At 40.8% G+C, this 25967-nt stretch overlaps 1 protein-coding gene and 1 long non-coding RNA gene across 16 annotated transcripts in view; one reads left to right on the top strand and one right to left on the bottom strand.

Annotated features, from left to right (window-relative positions):
- The window catches only part of GRID1 (glutamate ionotropic receptor delta type subunit 1), a 911822-nt gene that overhangs the window by 686588 nt on the left and 199267 nt on the right, over positions 1 to 25967 (top strand). For all 15 annotated transcript variants that reach the window (XM_072995117.2, XM_072995121.2, XM_078390967.1 and 12 more), the window contains exon 5: positions 15485 to 15538. In XM_072995117.2, the coding sequence (XP_072851218.1) occupies positions 15485 to 15538 (54 nt within the window). The remainder of the gene's footprint in view (positions 1 to 15484; positions 15539 to 25967) is intronic.
- The window catches only part of LOC144588332 (uncharacterized), a 35273-nt gene extending 9306 nt beyond the window's left edge, over positions 1 to 25967 (bottom strand). Inside the window, exon 1 of the long non-coding RNA XR_013543843.1 lies at positions 1 to 25967. This exon is cut by the window's left edge and continues 6121 nt beyond it. This is a non-coding gene — a long non-coding RNA (uncharacterized LOC144588332).

Here is a 25967-nt window from a genome sequence, read left to right as displayed (position 1 = left end):
TCCTCTGGGCCATCCCATAGCATAGCGGCAGTGGACGCTGCCCTAATGTGAAATGAGTGGGTTCCAAAGTGGCATCCAGACAAACCCACTTGTTCCAAAGCAGCTCAAGTTACCTTCCAAAGTTGGTATTTTGTCTTGGGGTACTGTCACTATGACAAAATAAGTAGCCCTGATCTCCCCCCCCCCTTTTCTTGAGGTAATCCTCTAGTGCCCTAACTGGGCATATTTCTAAAATGGAGCAAACCCCTAGTGAGATAAAGGGTCCTTTCCCTAATTGATCTGTTTCATATCTCCAGCTATGCAGTTTTAACCTGTCTTTGCCCATTGTGACATCTGCAAGCTGTAACACCATTTGTGATGTGTCATGCTTGCCAGCTGCCACAACCTCACTAATACAAAATGCTCCAAAATGTCAAAAGTGTTGCCTGAAAGAGGGAAGCCTCGTACCTATCACTACAAATGCTGCCCCATGATTCACCAAACATGGAGAGAAAAGGGGACCTATCATTGGGCATTCTAATTCTTTCCTTATTCCGTCCTTCAATCATCTGACAAATTCTAAAGTCCCCTGTGAAATCAGCTACTCCAAGGGCCTTAGCCTGGAATGCCAATGCCGACATCTTACCCTGAAGAGAGCTAGGTCCCATGCCCTTTTGAAAAAGAAAGACGCCGAATTGTTGTAGGTGATCAACTGCTATGGGCCACACCTGTTCCAACTGCTCATGAACTCTAAATTGTCTAAACTCTTGACAAACTGCAAAGTAACCCCGCCGAGTCCTCGGGCAAGAGCCAGCCCTATTGCTCGTAATGCCTCATGGCTCCAATCCGCCATACCTCTTGTGGGAGGACTTCTGGCCACCTGCAAGCTCCTGGAGCCAACGCCCCGAAGTGCTCCATCTGTTGATGGGACAGGCCATCAGCTATATTGTTGTCTATGCCGGGGATGTGCCCTGTATGAAATACTATATTAAATTTTAAGGCGCATAATACAAACGCCCTCACAAGCCTCGTGACCTGTTCAGATCTGGATGCTATTAATAACATGCACCACTGCCATATTATCACAACAGAATCTGACTGCTGAATTTGCCCATTGCTCCAGAAATGTCAAGTCCCTGGTCAGGCCTGACCTTTGCCAGTCCTCAGGCCAAGTCCCTGCACACCAGAGACCCCGGAAATGACCTTGCAGTGTGTGTTGGAACTTTGAATTAATTCTGGAGGCGTAATTCCGCTTTCCAGAATGAAACTTCATAAAAACTATCCAAAAATTGTTGCAACATTTTCAGATCTTGTCGCATGCCTGCTGTAATCCTAGTTTTATGGAACAGTTTGTGGAGACCCTTCATGGCTGCACAGAGTCTGTGCAAAAAGGCCCTACCTGGGGCAGCTACCCTACAAGCAAAATTCAAATGGCCCACTGTCTCCTGTAACTGTCTTAGGGTGGCCTTCTTCTATCTCAATCTGGCCCGCAAGTCAGCCAGCTTTTTGTCAGGAAGCTTGCAGTATTGGTGGCAGGTATCCAACTCTATACCCAAGAATGTGATGTTAGGTGTTGGCCCTTCCATTTTCTCCTCAGCCGAAGGAAGCCCGATCTCCTGAGCCAATTTCTCAAAAGTTTCCATCAAGTGGCTACAATTCCTAGAATCCTTTGCACCACAAAAAAAAAGAAAGAAAATCATTTAAATAATGGGCCATTCTACACAGCCCCGCCATACATCTAAGTTCCCATTCCAAAAAGGAGCTAAAGTGCTCAAATGCTGCACAGGGTTACTGAGCAACCCATGGGTAATGCTCTATCCATGTAAAAGGCACCCTCAAAGGAAAAACGTAACAACTCAAAATCCTCTGAGTGAACTAGCAGCAGACGAAAAGCCTGTTTTACATCAGCTTTGGCCATCTCTGCCCCTATGCCACATGCCCTAATCATGTGCACTGCCTCGACAAATGACGTATAACACACAGTGCAAAGCTCCTCTGGTATGCCGCCATTGACAGAATCACCTTTGGGTAAGAGAGGTGATGTATGAACCTGAATTCACCTAGGGGCTTTTTAGGTACAATCCCCAAAGGAGACACTCGGAGAGGTGGGACCGGTGGCTGAACAAACAGACCTAACACTCTGCCCTCTCGGACCTCCTCCTCAGTTTTTTGTCTGTTTCCTCCATACATTGAACAGACTTCAAATTTTTGGCAAATGTTGCCTTGCGTCTCCCCAAAATTGGGATACAAAAACCTAACTGAAACCTATCAAGTAAAATATGCTGCCCACTTCCTTTAAAGGGTAGTTAGCCAACAAAACTGTAAGCACCTCCAATTTAACAGGGCTGGGCCCCTTTTGTCGCACCAGCCACTCCATCAGACTTCCTGTTACTGCCTTGTTCCTTCCTGACTGTTTTTGGTGACCTCCCTTTAAAATATTTCAAAATGGAGTGGGCTCCACCACAGGTGGCACACTCATGTCTGTATCGGCATGGTTTCCTGGAACAGGAACCTCATGAATTGAAGTCCCAGCAGAGCAGGCAGGGTTGAACCACCTGCCCCACTCCAGTATGGGAACTGTTAACCTGCCCTGTCTTCCTGATAAGGTGGTCACTGTCAAACCTCTCACCCTGCAGTGGCCCAGCAGGTCTCATGATTTGAAGCCATAAGCCCAGGTAAGGTTCATCCCAACACATGTTCATGTGTATTGATGCTCTCATGAGGAAATTTTGATGATAGATCAGTAATGAATGACCTGGGAAGTCCACGTAAGTCCTGTATATCAGGTCCAAATACAGTGGTGCCCCGCATAATGAGCGATTCGTTTAACGATGAATCCGCATAGCGATGAGGTTTTTGCTATCGCAAAAACGAAAGCATAACGATGTTTTCAATGGCAAAACATCGCTTTGCGGTGATCGGTAAGTGTTTCGCTTACCGATTATCGCATAACGATGTTTTAAAAACAGCTGATCGGCGGTTCCAAAATGGCCGCCGGAAAAAATGGCTGCCCGCAGTATTTTCACGCCCTTTCCTCGTTTACCAGGCAGCGAAAATGGCAGCCGTATGGAGGATTTCCGTAGAACTGTGAGTTTTTTGCCCGTAGGAACATATTGAAAGGGTTTCAGTACGTTCCTATGGGCTTTTTTGCCCCACATAGCGACGACTCCGTATAGCGACGATTTTTTTGGAACGGATTATCATCGCTATGCGGTGCACCACTGTACTGAAATAAAGACAGCGCACACCAATATTGTGCCTTCACAATTAAAGGTAAAGGTTCCCCTTGAGATTTAGTCCAGTCGTGTCCAACTCTAGGGCGTGGTGCTCATCCCTGTTTCCAAGCCGTAGAGCCAGCGTTTGTCCATAGACAGTTTCTGTGGTCATGTGGCCAGTGCGACTAGACATGGAACACCGTTACCTTCCCACTGATTAGGGATCCATCAGTCTCGAGAGACTATGGTAACGTGCTCTGTATGGAGGACTTGGAACAGTGTCTAGTGTGACTGAGAAGGCCAATTCGAAAGTGGCTGTCCCTTCCACAATGAGGAAAAATATGATCTGTCCGCTGTTTAGCTCCCTGATTTTGCTGGTTTTGGGACTGCCTCTTTGCCTCATCCTGCTGGACAAGGGACTCTTAAAATTGGGAGAGGCCGTGATGCACCGCCTGTCTCCAGGCTGAACGCTCAGATATCAAGGTTTCCCATCTATTGAGATCCATTCTTAAAGCCTTCAGATCCCACTTGCAGATATCTTTGTATCACAGCTGTGGTCTCTCTCTGGGGCGATTTCCCTGCACTAATTCTCCATACAGGAGATCTTTTGGAATCCGACCATGAGCCATTCTCACGATACACCCAAGCCAACATAGGCATCACTGTTTCAGTAATGTATACATGCTAAAAATTCCAGCTCATTCCAACACTACTCTGTTTGGGACTTTGTCCTGCCAGATAATACCAAAAATGCATCGGAGACAACATATATGGAAGGTGTTCAGCTTCCTCTCCTGCCATGCACAAAGGGTCCAGGACTCACTGCAGTACAGGAGTGTGCTCAGGACACAGGCTCTATAGACCTGGATCTTGGTATATGCCGACAACTTCTTATTGAGCCATACTCTCTCTTTCTAGAGAACATGGTAGCTGCTTTGCCAATGCATTTATTCAGCTCGACATATAGGGAGAGAGTGTCAGAGATCGTTGTGCCAAGGTACACAAAGTCATGGACAACCTCCAATTCTTGCATGGAGATGGTAATAGAGGGAGCTGACTCCACGCCCTGGCCCATGGCTTACGTTTTCTTCAGGCAGATAGTCCAAAGTCTTGGCAGGCCTCCTAAAACGATTCGTGAGTTGTTGGAGGTCTTCAGCAGAGTGGGCAACAATGGCTGCATCATTAGCGAAGAGGAAGTCCCGCATGCATTTCAGTTGGACTTTGCTCCTCACTCTCAATCTAGAGAGATTAAAGAGCTTTCCATCTGATCTAGTCCAGAGATAGATACCTTTTGTTGCACTTCCAAAGGCATGCTTCAGCATGACAGCGAAAAAGATCCCAAACAGAGTTGGCGTGAGGACACAGCCCTGTTTCACTCCACTTTGGATGTCAAAAGGATCTGATGTTGAGCCATCAAAAACTACCTTAATTTCCTCATGAAAGGACCTGATGATGTTAAGGAGTTGAGGTCTTTGTGAGATCTATGAAGGCTACAAAGAGTGGCTGTCATTGCTCCCTACATTTCTCCTGCAACTGTCTGAGGGAGAATACCATGTCAGTGGTGGATCTATTAGCTCGAAATCCACACTGGATAGACTCTGCAAGCACCTGGAGTCTTTTCAGCACAACACGGGCAAGCTTCCCTATAACGCTGAGGAAATGCCACGGTAGTTATTGCAGTCGCCCCTGTCTCCTTTGTTCTTATACAATGTGACAATGTTTGCATCCTTCATGTCTTGTGGTACTCCACCTTCCCTCCAGGTACCTATTTATCTACTCGCATTTACATGCTTTTAACTGCTAGGTTGGCAGGAGCTGGGACAAGCGATGGGAGCTCCTTCCATTGCGTGGATTTGATCTTACGACAACTTGGTCTTCTGACCTTGCAGCACAGAGGCTTCTGCGGTTTAACCCACAACGCCACCATGTACCTGCATAAATCAAAAATACCGGCAACCAACTGGCCCAGGTGTGCTCTGGCTTTTTGCGCTGCCTCCTCTTTCTCTACCTCATCCTCCTTCTCGCACTCCTTAGCATCCATATATCTATTTAGTAATTCAAACAGATCTACATAAAAACCCTTTCGTATACATTCCTTCATAACTGGCGTCAAGTGATCACCTATAGGGAGAGCATAGTCTCTGAAAGGCAAAGGACTAAGGGGAATGGAATTATACCCAGTGTCAGGTACAGAAGGGTACAGCCAAACTCCAATTCCTACCGAGTTGAACACAGCTGCTGCCAGGGAACTCAAACCTCAAAGTTATCTCCCCCCAGTAACTACGAGAATTGTGTGTCTCGTGCTATCCTGAGGGGAGGGCAAAGGAGCTCCGCTCAGCGACAAGTGCCGACAGAGCTGACATTCTAGTATTATTTCCAGAAATGAAAGGGAGATGAGAATAACTTATGTCCATTGATCAACAGCGTTCACTTTTCTGATGTGGTCTTTTAATTTTGTCTGTCTGTATAATTGTTTGTCTAGAGAAAGGTAGTAAAACATTTTGATTAAACTGAAAATTAAAAGTTGCTCTTATTATTGAAGTAGATCAAACATTACTCTTTATCCATAAATATGGATAAATATGGACTAATGGAACACATGAGCATCATCTAATGGATACTGACAATTAATTTACTATAAATATATAGTAATATAGTAGTGATTTATGATTAGATTTGGCAGGAGGCAGAGTGCCCTGAAAAGGGATCTCTTTCAAAACAGCTTTTTCTGGAAAGCTTTCATTCCCACTCTTAAAGATGGATCAGATTCATCTATATGCCTTCAGAACCAACCAACCAATGCAAAGCATGTTGCTAAAATTCCAAGTGTACGTCTCCAGAAAGGTTAAGATATTTAATGTTAAATGTGTTGTTTTAGAGAAATGTTGTCCCTGACAGCCCAGCAATCAGGTTACATCAACAATGATAAAAAGTATAGTTGTTCGCTAATTCTTGGTTTAATTCTAATTCTGCTTTATGCAGCTTAAATATTTTCAACCAAAGTAGTCACTCATTTTCATGGGATAGTTCTAGGACTATCTTTTACATCTTTTGTCTTGTTGTTTTACCTCTTTTGTCGAGCTGCTTGGAGTGACAGGCAACCATAGTTCCTGATTGTGATAAGAGAACATGCCATATGTTGCACTCTCCAGGAAAAAAAATGGTTATCCTACCTTGCCTTGTTTAGATTAACTGTGTTCTGAGATGCATGCTAAGTGGTGCAGAACACTTGTGTAGTCATCAGATTTCAGAGCCACTTAATTCCTTGCCCATCCCTGCATAGTCCTCATCTGCATTCAGTTTCACAGTATCTGTAAAAACACTTTCAAAATGTTTCAGACAAAGGGGTGTCTGTGATCCACCAAATTTTTTGGGATGCCCATACATTCTAGCCAGCATAGCCAAGCGCTGAGGGATTGCAGGACCTGAATTCTGACCATGTCTGGATGGCTGTATCTTCTCTGTCCCTTTAGGAAAATTGCTTGATTGTTATGGAGAAAATCCAAACTGGTGGTCAGGTCCAGCAATTATATATTAAAGTGCTGGTGCTTTTCATATGGTGCTTTGGGAACTATAGAATTCCTTGAAAAATGTATTAAAGAATCCTTAAAAATAAGATCAATAAAGACAGAGAAGTTGTCTGAGAAACAGCTTATCTATTGATCTTTGCCTCTAATGCATGGCCTGTGGGGAATATTCTGGTTCATAAAGGGTGACAGTAAGGTTGAAAGGGCTGGCTAAATCCCTTCTTTGAACAGGGTGCACATCCTAGAACTTGCCACAAGATCAGGTTTAATAAGCAGGGGTTGTATGGCGGGCCTTACCAAATTACTTGGCAGAAATGGCAAAAAGAAAATATTTGAAAGATGCTGAGGAGTTCTTTCTTCCAAATGTATGATGCAGCTCTTGAATAAATTACATAAAATCTTTTTTGCCTTACCAGGACAATACATATGCAAATAAGCAACAAGTGGAGCCTTACAATATTTAGAATAATCTATATGCCTACATGACTGATCAATACAAAGCACATTGCTAAATGGTTAAGATATTAAGTTAATGCTAAATTTGTGGTTTTAAAGAGATCTTGTTCTTTAAGTCCCAGCAATTAAGTTCTAGTTGTTCACTAGTTAAAATTCATATAAATAATATGTTATATTTAGAGTTTGTTAAGTGAAATTTTATTGACATTCTTGGACAATTTCCATGTACATGAATTAGCTTTTTATATATTGTTAGTAAAAGTAATTAGCATTGCGTAGGCCCTTTAGTTGATCCACTTGCAAGCTTCAAAACACAGATATGTATTATAAATAAATACATTAATTCATTTAAAAACCAATAAACCCCAGGTACATGTCCATTTGTGTCTATACCATGTTGCAGATGTCTTGATCTTAGGGTCTGACTCTGAAAGATAGACATAATTTTCTCTTATTATTAGAAAGTCAGTAAGATCAGAGATCTTAATATGTATGTATGGAATGCAAACTGCGTGGACTGCAGGGATCAGATCTTCAACTTAATCAGCTTTTTAAAATATATGTATGGTCAGCTTATATAAATGAATACATTTAGGTCATGATTCTATCCTAAGTATTTCCCCTTGCTTTTTAAAGTTGTTTTTAACCTCTTCCTCCCCTATTTTTTCTTTATGTACTTGTAAATAAAAGCTTATTTTTTGAAAGGCAAGATTCCAAGCATATTGACTTAATATTGTATTATAATGGTTAAAAGAAAGAGAGAGACTAGATGGGATCCTTCTGATATTCCTCTTCTTCATCATCATCATCCTCTGAGAAGTCATGCCCATGTCTATGAGACTTGATTTTACTCCTTTCTCTTTCTGACTGTAATTACTGTGAGCAAAGAAATACTTAAATATGCTTGTAGAGTGATTGAACTACAGAAAGAGCTAGATGTTGTGTGCAGCCAGGGAGAGGCTGGACTGGAGTAATCTCTCCACGTTTCTGTGCTTGTCTGCATTGTGCTTTGCAAACAAAAAGAATGAGCAATTCCTAGAAACCTTTATAGCAAAACAGACAAACAATACCAATACAGTACTACTTTTTTTTTTATCCTGCTGTGTACATTTCGTACATCTGGTTGTGGAGGTTTCTTCAGGATAAAGTGGACATAGCTTTTTCTTTACATGAAGTTGAAATTTTGTGAATTAATTTACAGACACAATTATATTTGCATTTGGAATCCTTTTGTTGTAGTTGTTACAGCAAACACCTGTTTCATCAGTTATCTGTTTATTTTACCGGCATTTGTGCAAAAGTCACCTTCAGAGACAGTGGGCAAAATCCCGATTCCAGTGGCAGCAATCTGACCAAAAATTTTTGCCTATTGATTGATTTGATTTGATTTGATTTCTGTCCCACCCATCTAGACCAAAGGTCTACTCTGGGCAGTTGATTAGAAGTTGTCCCCTCTCCCAAGTTTTCCAGAGTCTTCTCCAAGGCAAAAGGGACCCCTAGGGACCCCTAGAGTACCGAGTGTGGGGTAGTGGATAGATAAATGGACTAGGACTCAGGAGATCTGGGTTCAGTTCCCTATCTCTGCCATGGAAACTCACAAGGAAGGAGCTGGTAAAGCCACTCCTTTAATGCATCACTTACTTTGAAAATCCTGTTAGGGTTGCTACAAGTCAGTTCTGACTTGCTGGCACATAACAACAGGGATCCCATAGATGCTGAAATGGGGAGACAGGAAGATTTAAATTAACCTAAACTAATTCTTTCTGACACCATAATCTGGTTTTTGCTGGCATAAAGGCACCAATAGGATTCTGCCCAGTGTCTTTTATTCCCCTTAAAAATGCTCAGTGTTTTCTCCCAAACTTGAATCTCCAAATATTCCTTAAAATTATATTTTAGTTGAAATTATGTGGTTGCTGCTACCTAGTTTTTGCTAACTTTGCCTGTTGCACAGGGATATATTTTCATCCGCCCTGGATTCTCACAACTGCATACAGTGCTGGGGAGAGAGAGAGAGAGAGAGAGAGAGAGAGAGAGAGACCTAATGCCAACACTATAGCTTGTATAGCCTAACCTAAGTTAATGTTTTCTGTTGAGGGGTGTAGAACTCCATAGAGAAATTTCTCTAGCTCAGTGGTTCCCAACCTTGGCCCCCAGATGTTCTTGGAGTATAACTCCCAGAAGTCTTGGGCAGCATAGCTAGTGGGGAAAGCTTCTGCAAATTTTAGAACATCTGGGGACCCAAGGTTGGAAACCCCTGTTCTAGCTGATGAAAACTTACTTCTTTCAAGGCCCTTCATATACAGTACTCTGTCAACATGAATATGAACATGCCATTTTGCATTAGGTGACCACGTCAGCAAGAGGAATCATATTAAGAAAACACAGCTACCTCCAATATATACAATACTTCTTACTTGTCATTTTAATCTACTTGTGCAAGGTACTTCTGGCTAATATTGGAGCTTTTCCCAATTCCCTAACAACCAACTCTCCCATCATTTTCTTTGGAGTCCTCTGTTCCTGCAACTTTGGGCAGGGAGGTGACACAGTGGGGAAGACATTGTAAAGGAGTATCCTTTCACAAGAACAACAAAAGCAAGACAAAACCAGAACTCGTGGCATATTTAAGGGAAACCAGTTTATTTCAGCATGAGCTTTCATGGATTACAACCCACTTATTCATACACAGAACTGTCTGAAGACTAGAAGAAATCTGAATTGCAATTAATCTGAAGGGTGCCATAATGTTTTTTAAAAAGCAGGTTCAGAATACAGTGGTCAGGTTGATCTCTGGAGTGAATAAATTCAGTCATATCTCTCTAGTCCTGGCTCGCCTGCTTCAGGTACCTGTTAATTTCCATGCCAGTTCAATGTTTTGGTTTTAACATCTGTATAAAGTCCTCAACAGTTTGGCACCTTAATAAATGTTGGAGCATCTCTCTCAAAGAACTGCTGCTCATTCCACCCAGTCCTTCTAGGCCTTGTTGTTACAGATGGCCATGCAAAGAGAGATGACGAAGGTTTCCACTAAGAATCAGGACTTCAGAATGATGGCCTCAACACTTTAGAACAGTTTCTCATTGGAGATCTGGTAGGTGTCCTCCTTCCAGATTTTTAAGAAGGATAGTTGGCAGCATTTCATCTTTAGTTTCAGTTTTTCTTACTGTTTTTTTTAAATTCAATCTCAGAAGATGGGGGTGGGTTGTGAAGGGATGATTTTTGTTTATACAAAAATCAGGGTAGTGGATTTTCAGTAAACGATGTAGTATAAAAATGTCATGAATGAATAAAATGTGTTGTTACTGAAAGACAGCACAATTACCTTTCTAAAAATGTCTTTCACAAGTTTCGTCTCGTGACCTTTTCACTGAGTGCTATCAAGGCCCAATCTATTTCTTCTACCTGGAGTTTAATGACTGATTCTGAATAATTATATTCATGGGTTGCAATTAATTGGGGGGGGGAGTAAAAGGGAAAACATTCTGCTTGTTTAAATCTGATTGAGATGCAGAGAAAGAGAAGTTGTCCAACTTGTAGTCTTTTCTTGCTAAATCTGTTTGGATATTTCTAAGATGAAGTACATTAAATCCAAAAAGTCTTCACTTTTAAATGCAGTATCTATTTTAAAAGCAGTTTTTATCTTTTGTTGGAACCATTGCAGACTGTTGATCCAGAATTAAAGCTAGAGCATTGAGATATCTTATCAGAAATGGATGCACATGGTTACACACATGCAAAGCACATTAAAAGCCATCAAATTATATATTGCGTACAACAGCACAGAGTCAACAGCCAGCCTTCCCCAACCCAGCGCCTTCTAAATGAGCTATACTGTAATTCTCATGGCCAGTGGCCATCCTAGGTAGAGAGGATGATGTTGCAGTCCAGCCTGTCTGGAAGACACCAAACCTCAGTCCAACACCTGCCTCAGAAAACATAATTTGCTAATCTGATCATGTTATTAGCTGGATGATAGTTTTTATTTTGCAATTTTGGTGTCACCTAGATTCATGAAAAGTAAACGTACATGAATAATAGTGCTTCTACTGCGGAGAATAATAGACTTGGAAATTATGTTTTGTGCTACACTTTCTGTTTGTAAGTGGAAGCTCTCGACGCAAGTAGAAGCAAAATTTTGCCGCTGGGGCTGGTCGTAACTCAAAATGATTGTAAGTAGGGACGTTCATAAGTCAAGGCACCACTGTAACCAGCTGATTCGTGATCTTATATGTGAATGTTCTGTCCAGCTCTTGAATCTTTTGTTCTCTCCTCTTCACTTGCTTGGAGGAAATCCTCCATTGCTACTGCAGTGGAAAGAATGGTTCTGGGAGGTCTCATGTTGATGAGAAAAAAATTTGAATATTTTATCATCTGTTCAAAAATTCAGATATAAATTATTTCCCCTATACTCCCAGAGCTGTCATATTTATCAGAAACATTCTATCTCAAGGAGGAGAAAGTCATAAAAGCAAATGGATCTTAAATAATTGCAAGACTCAGTGTTCAACAGATAATGTCTACAGAGATTTCTTAAGTTAAAGCAATTCACTGTACGTTATGCTTTTTTGAAAATTGATTTCTATCCTGTGTGGCAAGTTCTTCAAATACATCTTTTGGTAATTGTCCTACCGTTTGAAAGCTGTCTGAGTGAGCAGCAAGTTCAAGATTATCAGCATAAATAAAACTTTTGATGCCTTGATAAAGTGGTTGGTTGTTGGTGCAGCAGGAGTAACACTGCCTGTAGGTAGACTGTCCTTTTGAGTCCTCCATCAGCTGTGTTGTCCATGAAAGTTAATTAAAAATCTGTTATCTGGCAAAAAGGTTGCTGTTACTTTAGGTTGGTTATAGAATGGTTACAGTTCTTCCCAGTCTGAAGCCAGACTATCATAGGATGAGAATGATTCCACTATTTCCATTAGATAGTTAATCATTCTTTCTAGGACTTTGTAAAAGTGACAAATGAGACTGGCCTGAAATGTTTTGGATTTGTGGGTTCTTTGCCAGGTTTCAAAATGGCAGTCACTGGTGCCTAGAAAATCTGTCTGGTTTTACTCGTATTAAAAACTCTCCTCCTATCCTTGTATTTGTTTGTGATAAGAACCCTATAGCTTTCTGTCTTTTTATCCTTACCCAAGTATCTCCTCTCTCTTCTCTCATCCCTTCAATTTTTCTCTTTCACAACACTGATCTCTCTTCCTCTCCTTCTCTTTGCCTCCCTCCTTTCACTGGTACTCATTTGGCTTATGTATGTATGTATGTATGTATGTATGTATGTATGTATGTATGTATGTATGTATGTATGTATGTATGTATGTATGTATGTATGTATTTATTTATTTATTTATTTATTTATTTATTTATTTATTTATTTATTTATTTATTTATTATCCTGCTTCCATTAGTGTCACAGTGCTACTCTGGATGGGTTACAACTCATAAAGCAGAAAGCAAAAATAAAAATATTAAAACCAATGGCAATAACCCTAAAAAAACAGATGGCACTGGCTAATTCCAGAGTGGAGGGAAGAAAAGAAGGGAGGGAAGAAGAGGAGGGCAAAGAAGAAAGAGGGGGAAGGTGGTCAGCTGGGGTTGGTGTGGAAAGCCTCCCTGAAAAGCAATGTTTTTAATTTAAAAGTCCACAGGGAGGGGGCTAGGTGGAGCTCCTTCAGAAGCTGGTTCTATAAAGTTGGAGCCACCACAAAGAAGGCCCTACCTCTTGCAGAGGATTTATGGGCCTTCCTTGGGGCGGCCACCCAGAGGAGACTTATCTGGGATGATCTTGTGGTACAGGCAGATGACATTAAGGAGAGACACTCCAACAAGTAACATGGATCCAAACTGTCGAGGGTTTGTATGTGAGTGTCAAAACCATGAACCTAATAATGGACAACCAGTGGAGGTAGGTCAGAACTGGAGTGATGTGGTCAAATTTTACTTGCACCAACCACCAGTTTGGGTGCTGCATTCTAGACCTGCTGAAGTCTCTGGATCAGGTTCAAGGGGAGCCCCACATAGAGGACATTGCAATAGTCGATCTGGGAGATGACCAGGGCCTGCACCAAAGTCCTGAGGGAGTCCTTGTTTAGGTAGGGGTGAAGTTGGGCGATTAGCCTAAGCTGATTAAAGGCTGATCTGAACATGGCTGCCATCTGGGTCTCCCAAGAAAGAGCCAGGTTCAGAAGAATGCCCAAGTTATACACTTGGCCCCTAAACTGGAGGGGAGTACTATCCAGTCTAGGGACCACCCTGTAACCTATTGGAGGTCCCCCCAGGAGCAAAATCTCTGTTTTGTCTGGGTTCAGCTTGAGCCTATTAGCTCTGGTCCATTCCAGTACTGCAACCAGGCAGCGCTCCAGGATCTGGACGGCATCCACTGCAGAGGTGGTAACAGAGAGATAGAATTGCGTGTCATCAGGGTACTGATGACAACTTACTCCGAAACTCCTGATGACTTCTGCCAGTGGCTTAGTATAGATATTAAACAGCATTCTGATTCTTCTGTTCTTTTCTCCCTCCTCCTCCTCCTCCTCCTCTACTGCTACAGATTCAGAAATGGCTCAGTCTTTCATTTCTATCTTCTCCTGTCCAATAAATTATAATATTATAATGATATCATGTACCACTGTTTTGATTATACGTACTCCACATCCTAGGAACATATCCAGAATGCTAACCAAGGTTATCACTGTACTTGGGATCTATCACCAAAAGATAAGACTCACTGGAAAAGATAATAATGTTAGAAAAATTTGAAGGCAGTAGGAAAAGAAGACATTCTAGCATAAGACAGACTCACTCAGTAAAGGAATTCATTACCTTTCACCTGCAAGACGTGAACAAGACCTTTTGGAACTCATAATGAGCTGGAAATGACTTCATGGCACATAATAATTACAAGTATTGCCCTCCCCTCTGTTTGGTACTGGTTAGGCATCTTGACTTCAGTTCTGGACACCACATTTTAAGAAAGACAAACTGGAACACTTTCAGATGAGGGCATCAAGGATAATCAGGGGACTGGAACCAAGTCCTAAGAGGACAATCTGAAAGAACTGGACATGTTTAACCTTGAGAAAAGAAAAATGAAGACAGCACTTTTCAAATGCTGGAATGGTAGTCATACAAAGGATGGGGGTAGGGTTTGTTCTAGATCATCCCCAGATCATAAACTAGATTTAGGCTGAATATCGGGGGGGGGGGGGAATCTTAGCTTTTGGAGCAGTATGACAATGAAATCAATTGCCTTGGAAGGTGGTGAGCCCTCCAATGCTGGAGGCATTCAAGAGAAAATTAGACAACCATCTGTCAGATCAGCTTTGATTTAGATTCCTGCTTTAAGCAAAGGGTTGGAGTTGATGGCTTTATAGGCCCCTTCCATCTCAATTGTTCTATGATTCATATTTTCATCTTCAGCCATTTCTGAGATCCTTCAGGGTAGGAGGACTGTAGCTCTCAGAATCTGTGCAGGAAATTGTTTAGACTTCAATATACAGAGTCTAGGAGGCAGCATGACCAATGAAGATATGACCTATCCATGTATTTCAGCTGGGACATCAGTAACATCTGTGCAAGTTCATATTTCTTTCTCTGAACATTTTAATATGGTAAGAGGACTACACACCGCAAGACCCTATTCAGTAGAATCCACACGAAAGTTCATGTTTTTAGTTTGTCTTCTAGGATAAACATCTGGCCTTTGTGCTGTGTTTGTAAGATGAATTAATCTTTAGGAAACAATTTAGTTTTCTGACAATGAGTATTTTAGGAGGGGAAAAATAAAGTTGCAATCTTTTTAAAAGTAAACATTTTACAGAAAAAATTAAGTTATAAAACTTAAAAAATAGTGCATGAAATAGCCTAATGTAGTTTTAAAAATTAAAGAGGAAATTAGCTAATTAGCCAATTGTCCTGTTCCCCTTTGAGCATGACCACTTATGTGTGAAGCCCCCAAGCATCTGGCCAATCCAAAAAACAGCCTCTGCCACATTAAATTTCCCCACCCCATTCTAAGTTGATGAATAAAGGAACCCTGGAAACACTGCCATAGAATTTGTATGCCAAAGAAAATTAACTTACACATTGTGGATTTTTCTGGAATAAATAAATGTTCCTTGATGCTGCAGTGTTCTGTCACTGGGATTTGTACCACTGCAGATTGTCATCTGAAGGGGATGCCAATTATATAACTCTTGTAAAATATTATGGGAGAAACATAAAAAGTATCAATCCTTCGTAGCACTAAGCAGATATTAACTGTGGAACGTAATTTTCACCTGTTTCTTTCCTTTCCTTTCTTTTCTCTAGGCTGTGGAAACCAACCTGGCTTCAAAGGATAGTCACTGGGTCTATGTAAATGAGGTAAGAGAACAATGATGCATGAATAGTTTGTGCTAGCAAATTTTCTTTCTCTCATCCATTTCACTGCTTCCTGTCTTCTCTGTGTTTGAAGCTCAAGAGAGAGAAATTTCAGGATATTGATTGTGACAGAGCCACCATTTTCCATGTTTACCCATGGATTTTGGTTGTTGTCTCTGGACAGATGTTTTGCTAGGTATGAGGGAGAGATTTGTTGGATTCACAGTCCCGAAGCTATATACTTATGGCTCTCTGAAAGATATGTGTGTGTGTTCTGTGTTCTTGACTTGCTTTAGATTTCATGCAGTTTACTTTACTCTAGTATGCACCCTTTTTGCTCTGATCCACCTATCGTAGTGACTTCAATTGTCAAGCCAGGGGAAGAGTGTCAGTTTTCAGCCTGAATAATACTAGAATGCACATTGGACAGCTCCATTTCTTGACTTCTCCATGAATGGCACAGGTAGCATAACAAAGATCAAAACAACATCCTTCCAAAATGGCAAGGATTGTCACATTGCTCTTCCTCATGCTGACCTCCTTCACTCACTGTTCTTGAAGGGAAGATAACATTGCTTCATGAAAACCTCAGAAATGCAGATATGTGGCTACTGGAGGTTTGCAGGCTTTCAGTCTGTTACCATTGACGACTGAGAAAGCACTGCGCCTCCATGGAGGGTTGTTATGCTGTAGTCTATTTCAGTGTGTGAACATTATAGAAGATTAGCTGTTAACCTTCTATAGTATCTGTCCTGCAGAACTGAATTGATTGCACGACTCTCATCCCTTTTTATATTGATGCAACACATTTGCTCAATTTATATGTACCGAATCCTGTTTAAAGGATAATTGTCCTTTATTTATTTTGTTCACACAAGAGTTTTATATATTAAAAAATCCTTTATCTATATTTTGTGAAAGCCCATATTGAACGCCTGTGCAATGAGAAATGACAAAGAGTATAACCAGAGAGAGGAAAATATCCTGTTTGCACAATTATAAATCTCTGGCCACTTAGGGGAAGCAGTCTTAAAACATACATTTGTATACCTTAATAATTACATGTTCTTTATGTACTCAGGGCTGTTAAAATATTTAAATAAAAGAGTGGTGTATCTATTATTTCATGCTAATGCATTATATAAGGAACATCAAGCTTAGCTACAGACTTCTTTGTTCATGTTTCATTCTCTCCTTTGCTTCTCACTAATCATTGGAGGAAGGCAACCTTACATGTTAGCAGTAACTATAAATTGTTTCTGTCTGGTTAGCTGTAATGCACGGAAATTAAAGAAGGTGGTGGGTATAAAATTGCTCCTTCCAGAAAGCTGTTATGAATCTTCTCCATTCCCTGAGATGTTTATGGAATTCATTCTTTTTGCTATAATAGCTTAGTAAAAAACCAAACAAACAAACAAAAAACAAAAAGGAGGGGGACACACTATGAAAAACACAAGAGGAAATCAGTGCTTATATTCACATAAATATAAGTACTGTATATTCCGTACTACCTTTATGAGGTGATACTCTTATGGTTGTTTGTTGAAGTGGAGTACCTAAAACTAATTCTGTCTGTATGTCTGTGTGAGAGAGACAGAGAGATTAATTGTATGAGTAAATGCACCTGTCTATAATCGCCCCAGACATACCGTATATGACAATGAATGTATAGGAACTCATAGCAGAATGATCGCTCAGCTAACAGTTGTGAGGTAAAAAAAAAAACACCTTTACAGAGTGGGTGCAAAATGTGTTTTACTATGTACAATAGGTGTGATCTAGAGAACAGACTAATACAAATTTAACTGACTTAAAATGGACAACTATACATTTTCTCAAATTTTGAAAGCTCTATATCCAGAATCTCTTAAAATGTAGTCGATGTCTTAATCTTCTCTCACACACTCCCTTTCTTCTCTAAGAGAATAACTTGATATTTGTCTGTCACAGAATGATGGTGTGGGTGGATTATCATTTTGAACTCCTGTGTGGATATGGAGGGATTAATGATGTAAATCCTTCAGCCTTACACCCATGAGGGGAAACTCTTTTGGGGCTTTGATTCTAATTTCAGATATTCTGGCATGATTTTTGCAGTTTATGCAGTGCATGTACTGTTAATAGAGCATGTCTCCTTCAGTCTACAGCCACCTGTATTTTCTCTTCTCATGAGATTAGAACACCTATTAGCATGTCTGGATATGACCGCCATTCTCTGCAGGATTCCTGCTGTTTCAGACTAATGCTTAAACCTACCTCTACCATGTCAGAGATTATCAGCATCAAAAATTAATGTTATGTTTTGAGATACATGAAATGTGCCAGAGAAATTTGGCTAGTCTGTTGGTCTCCTTCAAAATTCTTTGACTGTCTGCTCTGAGGGGAACCTCCATACGAGTTTTGCATCTTTAGTACAAAACAAATGTCAGTAACAGCTTTAGGTGATATTCAACATAATGTTTTGTAAAGTACAGCCAAGATCAGTTTGTGGTTTGCATCAGTTGACTGTATTTTGAAAAGGGATGTTCATGATGCAAGCCGCTGAGCAGAAGTGAGGGTTAATATTTACTTGATCGTACAGGAAAATTAAAGTAGAAGAGGGATAAATGAAAGCAGGTTATGTGACCTGCTAAGCAAACAAGACTAAGAACTGGAAAAAAAAAGGATTATGGAGAAAAAGCAAATGTCGCTTGGGCAGTACTGGAATATAGGCTCTCTAACTATTCAGAAATGTCGAGAGATGATCTCAATCAGCATCTAGCTGGAGTGCCAGAAAGCACATCCCAGCAGACATCATGCACAGAGAGAGGGTGTTTGATTACAGTATATAATCAGAGACAAGAACTCTGCCTGAGGATGGGGTGGGGCATAAGGAGCAATGTAGAAGGGCAGACAGGTAGATAGAGAAGCAAGATCCAGGTGCAAGGAGACAGGAAAGCCAGTCATATAATGTTGGAATCTAGCTCGTGTTTAGGGCTATACAAATAAGCAGCATGGCTTACCAACAATATCAACTTCTATTATACCTGCTGGCCACATCTCCCATAAATAGTGGTCACCCCATCACCAACACACGCTCACTCTATACGATGGGTGTGTGTGTGGAAAGGAGGTCCATGTCTACATTGGACAATTTTGGCCATATGACTACTGTAGTTTCCTAGCCCAGTAATGGAAGGGATCTGAGTGGTGGGGCTGAGGGGGCTCAGCCAGATATTTTCACACCATTATCTCTGCTGAATCCTCCTCAGCCAGCTGTCTTTCCTCTGAGGCAACTGCCAAGGTTACCACAGACCTCCAGTAATGTTGGTGGTGAATGGAGCCTTCACCAGGTGAAGTCCTTGCCTGTGGTTCAGGCAAACCACCCTGCCCCTTGTGGCCTGATGTTCCCGTCCTGTTGTGTCCTGAACACCCTGCGGATTCCAAAATTGACAGAAGTCTGAGCAGGGCGATCGTCTCGGTGACGAGACAAGGGGCAGCTTGCTGGGCCTTGCCCTTCAACCACCAGCTGAGGGTCATGGTGGAGCCAAACGGATGCCACTTTGTGGACTGTGCCTGCTTCATGCTACCGGCCCCAGAAACCCCTGTGGCTTCCCTTTTGAAAGGAGTCGCCTCCTCCTGCCTCCTTTCTGACTCCCCTGGACCTGCTCTTTTCCCTCTCCCAGATGGCACAGACAAAGTGGCCTTCCCTGGAGAGGAGCCAGGGATGGTGCCTCTCCAGATGTTGGTGGAGGGCAGTGGAGGACAGATGCATGGGGTCTGACCCCTTCTGGACCACCCCAAGGCAGGTATTGCAGCATGCCAGCCGTGGGTCATTGCTGAGCGCTGTGAAATGATCCCACATGGCCCCTCTGCCATGTTTGCCCAAACGAGGACCCACTGCCTGCCCGTGACTGCTGGCCTGGGAAGAACTCTGTGTCCCAGGGGTGCTGCTGGTCTGGGAGGAGGGAACTGATGACTCTGGGGACAGGGGTGAAGGGGTGGGCTGTGAAGCCAGCCCTGCCATTACTGGTTCCAAATCAGACTGGGGATCTTCAGAAACCAGTAACTCTTCAGATTCCTCTAGGAAGAGCAGCAGCATTTCTTTTGGCACTTCTGGAAGCTTTAGCTCCATGCTTGCCTGCAAGGAAGGCTGTCCCAAGGAGGGACAGTGACACTGGTTATCGTAGATGTGGTTGTGCACATGGTGGTCATGATGATGGTGCTGCTAACTAGCCTGGGTAGCTTCACACCCTTCTTCCCCTTGGATTGCCCCTGAAGAAATCCCTTCATTTTCTACTGCCTGCCTAACAAACCAACTAAACAAATAAAGCAATGGAAATTGAGGAAGGAAACTAATAGAGGGTCAGAGAGTGTATATAAATTTTATTTTTAGAATGATGGTGGTGTGATTCTTTTACTAAAATGTGACCTGCCTGCCTAAACAACCCCTCCCTCAGTATAATGTAATTAGGAAAATCCCCCCGACCCACTGTAGCAGAGAAGCCAAAAAAAGTCCAAAAATAAAAGCCCTGCCAGCTAAGTCTCAGAGACACACACACACACACACACAGAAAGAGAGAGAGAGAGAGAGAGAGAGAGAGGTTTTGGAAGAAAAAGGAATGATGGATCTAGCCACCCACCAAATGTTCCCCATTTATTTATTTATATTTCTAAAGAATGAAAAGACAATCCATCATATTACAAATAATAAATACAAAGATATTCCCCACAATTCTCCAAATCACATTTATACCATTCCCTGTCACCTTTTAAAGAAATATCGACCAGCATTCTAAGCCCTTCCGAAGAAGTAGCCTGTGCTACCTGAAATCCCTCCCCAAATTCCCAATAAAGTTGATCATGATTGATGAATGATGATGAAAAAGAAAAATCTAAGTCTTTGCTGCTGCAAAAGTAAAACCTCAAGAGCACCAGCAAGCAGCAACTGTTCTCACTCCAGAGAGCACGAACAGATGTGGGGAATGGCAGGACAGGAAAAGTTTATATGAAGCATCTATAAAAGTAGATACACCTTTGAGCAGCACTATTGGTTGCCGGACATGCCAGTCCAGTATCTGTGTCCTGTTTGGCCCGAGCTTTGAATTGGTGCCAGCAAGCTCAGAGAGGCCCCCAAAGGGGTAACGAATATAAACGAATATGAACAGATCAATGAATAAAACCGAGGAAATATTCGTCAAGCTATATTCGTCCTGATTTAAAATTGTACAGATACGGATTGACAAATATATCATGAATCGGCTATATTTGTCAGAAAAACTGATCTGTGTTTATATTTATCCCCATTTTTATTCATGAGTGTCAGTTACATCTTGCTTCACAATTATTTTCTGATAGTATCTAGTAGAAATAACTTTGCTATGGATTGTGGATATGAATCCTTCAGTTTCAGCCTGAAGATAGCCTAATTTAAGACAGGGGCTCAATTGTTGCTTCTCAACATTATCATTCAGAAAGTAACTGTGATGCTGTTGATGTAATTGTTTTTTAAGCCATGTATCCTAGTGCTGTGGGATGTTCATTAGTGACTAATAATATCACAACTTCTCACTTGGAGGTTGTAATACTATTAGTCATTTATCATTTTCTGTTATCATCTGATGAAGTAGCACTATGCTTCCATGGAAGTTATAATGATGTGTTGCCAAGTCTATTTGGACTTATGGCAAACCTTTCCAAAGTTTTCTAGGAACAAAGTATGCAGAAGTGATTTACCATTATTTCCTTATGCAGGATCTCAGGGACCATGTAGTTTGCTCAAGACCTCACATGCTGACTCAATCTCCCATGCTCCAGCTCACTGAGCTGTCCAGCCGGCCACAATTAGCTCATAATTAGCTTCTAGAAAGCATTTTCCTCCTTTCCTTTTAATAAACTTCTTGATATGACTTGCATTACTTGGAGTTCTGTGTTTCTATACATAAATTGGTTATAATGGAACATTTATTTTGCTTTGATGGGAAGATAAACTGTAAGTACATTGCTGACATCAAAATAAATATAAGTACAACTTGCCAAAATAAGCCTGAGAATGGAAGGTTTGATGTTCTGCCTATTGGGGATTTTTGGTTATCCATTTTTACCTAACAGAGTATGAAGTAGAAAAACAACACAGAAACATGGATACATCAACTGTGTCTCATCAGCACCTCCTCCTTGGTTTCTTGTGCACACAAAATAACACTTTCTATGATAAAATAACTCTGGAAACATTTAAGGTAGAAAAAGTTATATTTACTTACAGTTCCCATCTGTAGTTATAGTCAGAAGGAATAAAAAGGGCAAAAAGAAGTATCCAGCATGTGAAAAACCCTCCATGCTTGTTGCTTGGAGGAAGGTCAGAAAAGGAAGGTGACTACTGTATTTAAAAAGAGAGAAGCAAACAAACAGGAAGAGGTGGTGGGGACTTGCTTCAAATGCCTGAGGCAGGAAAAAAACTCTAATTAGTGGCAAAGGACCATCATGTTAGGTTGTAAAGCTCCCTATCACTGATGCTAGTGTTAGTGCATGCAAAATTGCTATTATTCCATCACTACCTTACTTCAGACCTTACCATATGTGGTTATTTGGGTTAAGTCATTTTAGTCACTTCAGATTACCAAGCTATATTATCCTTCTTTTGTTTCTTTTCTGTGCCATACATGTTGCTGGTAGAAAGAGTTTAATGCTTCCTTTGATTTTTTGAAATGATGTTTGAGAACCTAGAAATATTCAAGGTTTTTTCTCTGTTCTTCTCATTATGAGATTAGAGAAGAACTGTTGTGGTATGGAAATACTGACTTTAATACTTCATGTTGGCTTAGTGTAGTTATTTTCAAGTGCTGATCCTGGGCGTGAAACAACATAGGTATGAAACAATGTTAAGTTGGAGTGTACGTGAGTGAGGAATATTGCTAATTTGAGTGATATACAAGACAACAACAAAAACCTTAAGGTTATTTCCAAAACCACTTTTTATAAATATATCTGTCAAAAGTAATTTTTTGTTAGCTGGTCAATTAAAAAGGCTGTTCCTTTTTAAAGAAAAAAAGTTCAGTTTATTATTTGTATTACAATATATGTAATTAAGTAAAATTCTAGGTGGCATATGACATCTGGGCATTACCCTTCTTTCTAAGATAAGGAAAGAGGATTCTTTTTCTTAGACAGTGCTTGCTATGCTGTGTGTGCATCCTTTAAAAGACAAAGAAATTATGTTTCTTTCTTTAGAAAGAAAGTTCATATTCACATGCAAATTTAAGTGCATTTAATTGATCAATTATTTAAAATTAGTAAAGTTAAAAGACTATGACATCTTGAATTGAGTGTCAGCACTAGTTTTATCTGTCTGTCTAGGAATAGTGCATTCCTTTCATTGTTCCCTCCCCCTCAAGAATGCATGATTGGGCATTGTCAGCATGCCCAAAAATAAAGAATAGCTTAATTAATTGGCATCTGAGGACTTGTCTAATCAAATATTTCTTTGAATCTTGAACTATAACTTCATGGTATCCGTGAAAGAGAATGTCTGTGCCATCTACTTTGGTGTTCTTTTATGGGGTTTTCAGCCACTATGAGACTTTTTTTTGTCCGAGTGTTCTTTGAAGACCTTCAGGGAATTGTATTTGCGAAGGCTTTCACGTACGGGATCTAATGGTTGTTGTGGGTTTTTCGGGCTCTTTGGCCGTGTTCTGAAGGTTGTTCTTCCTGACGTTTCACCAGTCTCTGTGGCCGGCATCTTCAGAGGACAGCACTCCCAAGCCAACTACACCAGAGCACAGAATGCTGTCCTCTGAAGATGCCGACCACAGAGACTGGCAAAACGTCAGGAAGAATAACCTTCAGAACATGGCCAAGAGCCCGAAAAACCCATAACAATCTTCAGGGAATTATTGCCTATTCACTTGTAATTGACCTGTACAATCTAAGGTCTTTGTTTTCTTCACTATTCTATTTAACAGGTAGATATGCAATATGGAGATCAGCTAGAATTTGAAGATTAGGGCCTGACTGTTTTGCCTTCTCTCTTTCTCTCTCTCTCTCTTTCTCCTTGTTTCCTTCGACTAATGCCAAATGCACTGATGTTGTTGATATAAGCTAAGAACTTAAGATTCAGCTCTGAAATTGCTGGCTGAGACATACAGCTTGTTCTGGACAAGGTTTCCTTGGAAGGATTAGGTTCACTGCTTGGGATACCTCTGGACGAGGTGTTGTTTCTGAAAGCTTAAGTAGCTGTTATGCCCAGACCTACCTTTGCCCAGCTGAAGCTGGGATGCCTCCTGCTTCCTTTACTAATCAAGGCAAGTCATCTCCTATTTAAATTCCTGCAGTGGGATCTGTGTAGAAACATCCTTGAAGAGTTTTGGGTTGCTTTCTGCTGTGTCCTTTATTGACCACATCATACTGCTTTGATATCAGCTACCTGCCTATCAGTTTGTTTTTCCTACTAGCTCTTAACTTTAAAGCTCTAAAGCAGTTTGGGACCAAGTTACCTGAAAAAGCCTCCTCCTCCTCCAATATGAACTTGCCAGTATAACCTGTATTTTCTTTCAAAGGCTCTTATGCATGTACCATCTTCAAGGGGTGCTAGATGAATGTAAAATTGCAAATACTAACCTTTTCAGACTAGTCCACTGACAGTGGAACATTCTTCCTTGAAAAACTAGCCTGGCTCTGCTTTGTTTAGTGTAGGGCACTCTTTTAAAACATATCTGTTCTACTTGTCCGTTGAAAGATGTAGTTAAGTTCACTCTTTTTTTAAACAAAAAGATGCTTCTCTTTTTAATTAGTTTCTAGGAAACTAGTTTTAAAGCTTTTCAGTTCTGACAAGCTCTGTCTGCTTTGGGGACCTTTTTAGAATGAAAACTAACCAATAAATAAACTTTGTAAACAAACTAATGAAAGGTTTTGCATTTAGAGCCTGAATTTTAAGGGTTGGTTTTACGCCAAAGCAGTACTTCTGACTCTGTCAAACACATTAACTGCATGATTTTAATTGGCCTCTGCAGTTGCCATGGTGCCAACTTAGGTTGATCATAGACATATCATTCTGATGTGATGTGTGACACAGCAAAGATGCTCAGCTTAATGCTTAGCACAGCCAGCGACACCAGACCTTGACACCTGACTGCTACACCTTCACGATGCAGCTTTTCTTCTTTTTTCCCAGTCCTCATTTGTCTTAGAATATATGTATTAGAATGGTTTCAAGGTAAGGTTGTTAAATTCTAAGTAATAAAATTCCGAAGGTTGGGAACCACTGCCCTAAAGAAAGCCACAGACTTGAGTTTACAAGCAGGGCTGTTGAGGACAGGATGTTTTGGAGATCACTGATTCATTGGGTTGCTATAAGCCGAAGATAACTTAATGGCATATAACAACAAACACAATTCCTATTGTCAACAGCCCTGCTCTTGCAAAGTCAAAGCTGTGATTCCTTTATTGAGTCAATCTATTTCTTACTTTGTCTTAACTCTTTTCCTGCTGCCTTCAACTTTTTCTAGCATCATTGTCTTTTCCAATAAGTCTTGCCTTCTCACAATGTGCACAAAGTAGGACAACTTCCTCTTTTTTTGTCATTCTTTGCTTCTGGCAAGAGTTATGCTTGATTTGATCTAGAACCTACTTGTTTTTCTGGTGGTCCATGGCATCCACAAAGCTGTCATCAAACACCTTATTTCAAATGAATCCCCCCCTCCACCTTTCTCGTAAGAAAAGAAGAGTTAACTGTTGACAAATCTTCGATGAGCTTGCCCAGTGTGGAATGAGAGCCATATGAGATTCTGCTTGAACTGTACTTTTCCCAAGGCAATTGCATTTATTACATATTGTCTCACATTTTAATATTATTTAGGTGTCTGTGGATAGCTTTAGAAATTTGTGGACTGGTTGTCATATGCATGTCTACCATCCGATTACTGAACACTTAATAACTGACTCCATTAAAAAGAATTGTATGGTGATCCAACAGTTCTTTGTGGTATTAGCCCTGTAAGATGATGACATAAAAATCTGCTTTGTAGTGTTAGCTCTTTTATTAAGATATTTATATGATCACTGAATGTGAGCCACTGAATATGCATTTATAAACCATCTCTTACTTTGTGATGGGTTTGTTCAGAGGGGATCATGTGTATACAATCTGAAACTGACCCGATTCATATGATGAACTGCTCATGCTGGTGAGATCCGAGTCCCCCTGAGGAGATCCAGACGCAGGTTCCATAAACGGAAGTACCGAGGCCATGGAAATTCTTACTTGACATAGAAATAAAATACATTTAGAATTACATCTAAACACGTATTGAATGTAAGCTACACAGGAAGCAGCCACTTAAGAAACAGAAGGTAAATTCCTTAAATTAGTAGAACATAGATATAGTTACTTTGTGGCTTATAGGCATATTTGTGTCATACTACACACAATGTGACATTTAATGGCAAGTACAATTAT

This window comes from Pogona vitticeps, chromosome 3 (genome assembly GCF_051106095.1).
Source record: "Pogona vitticeps strain Pit_001003342236 chromosome 3, PviZW2.1, whole genome shotgun sequence".
Classification (NCBI taxonomy): Eukaryota; Metazoa; Chordata; class Lepidosauria; order Squamata; family Agamidae; genus Pogona; species Pogona vitticeps.
Note: the sequence above shows the minus strand (reverse complement) of the source record. Positions and strands in the feature narration are given on the sequence as shown.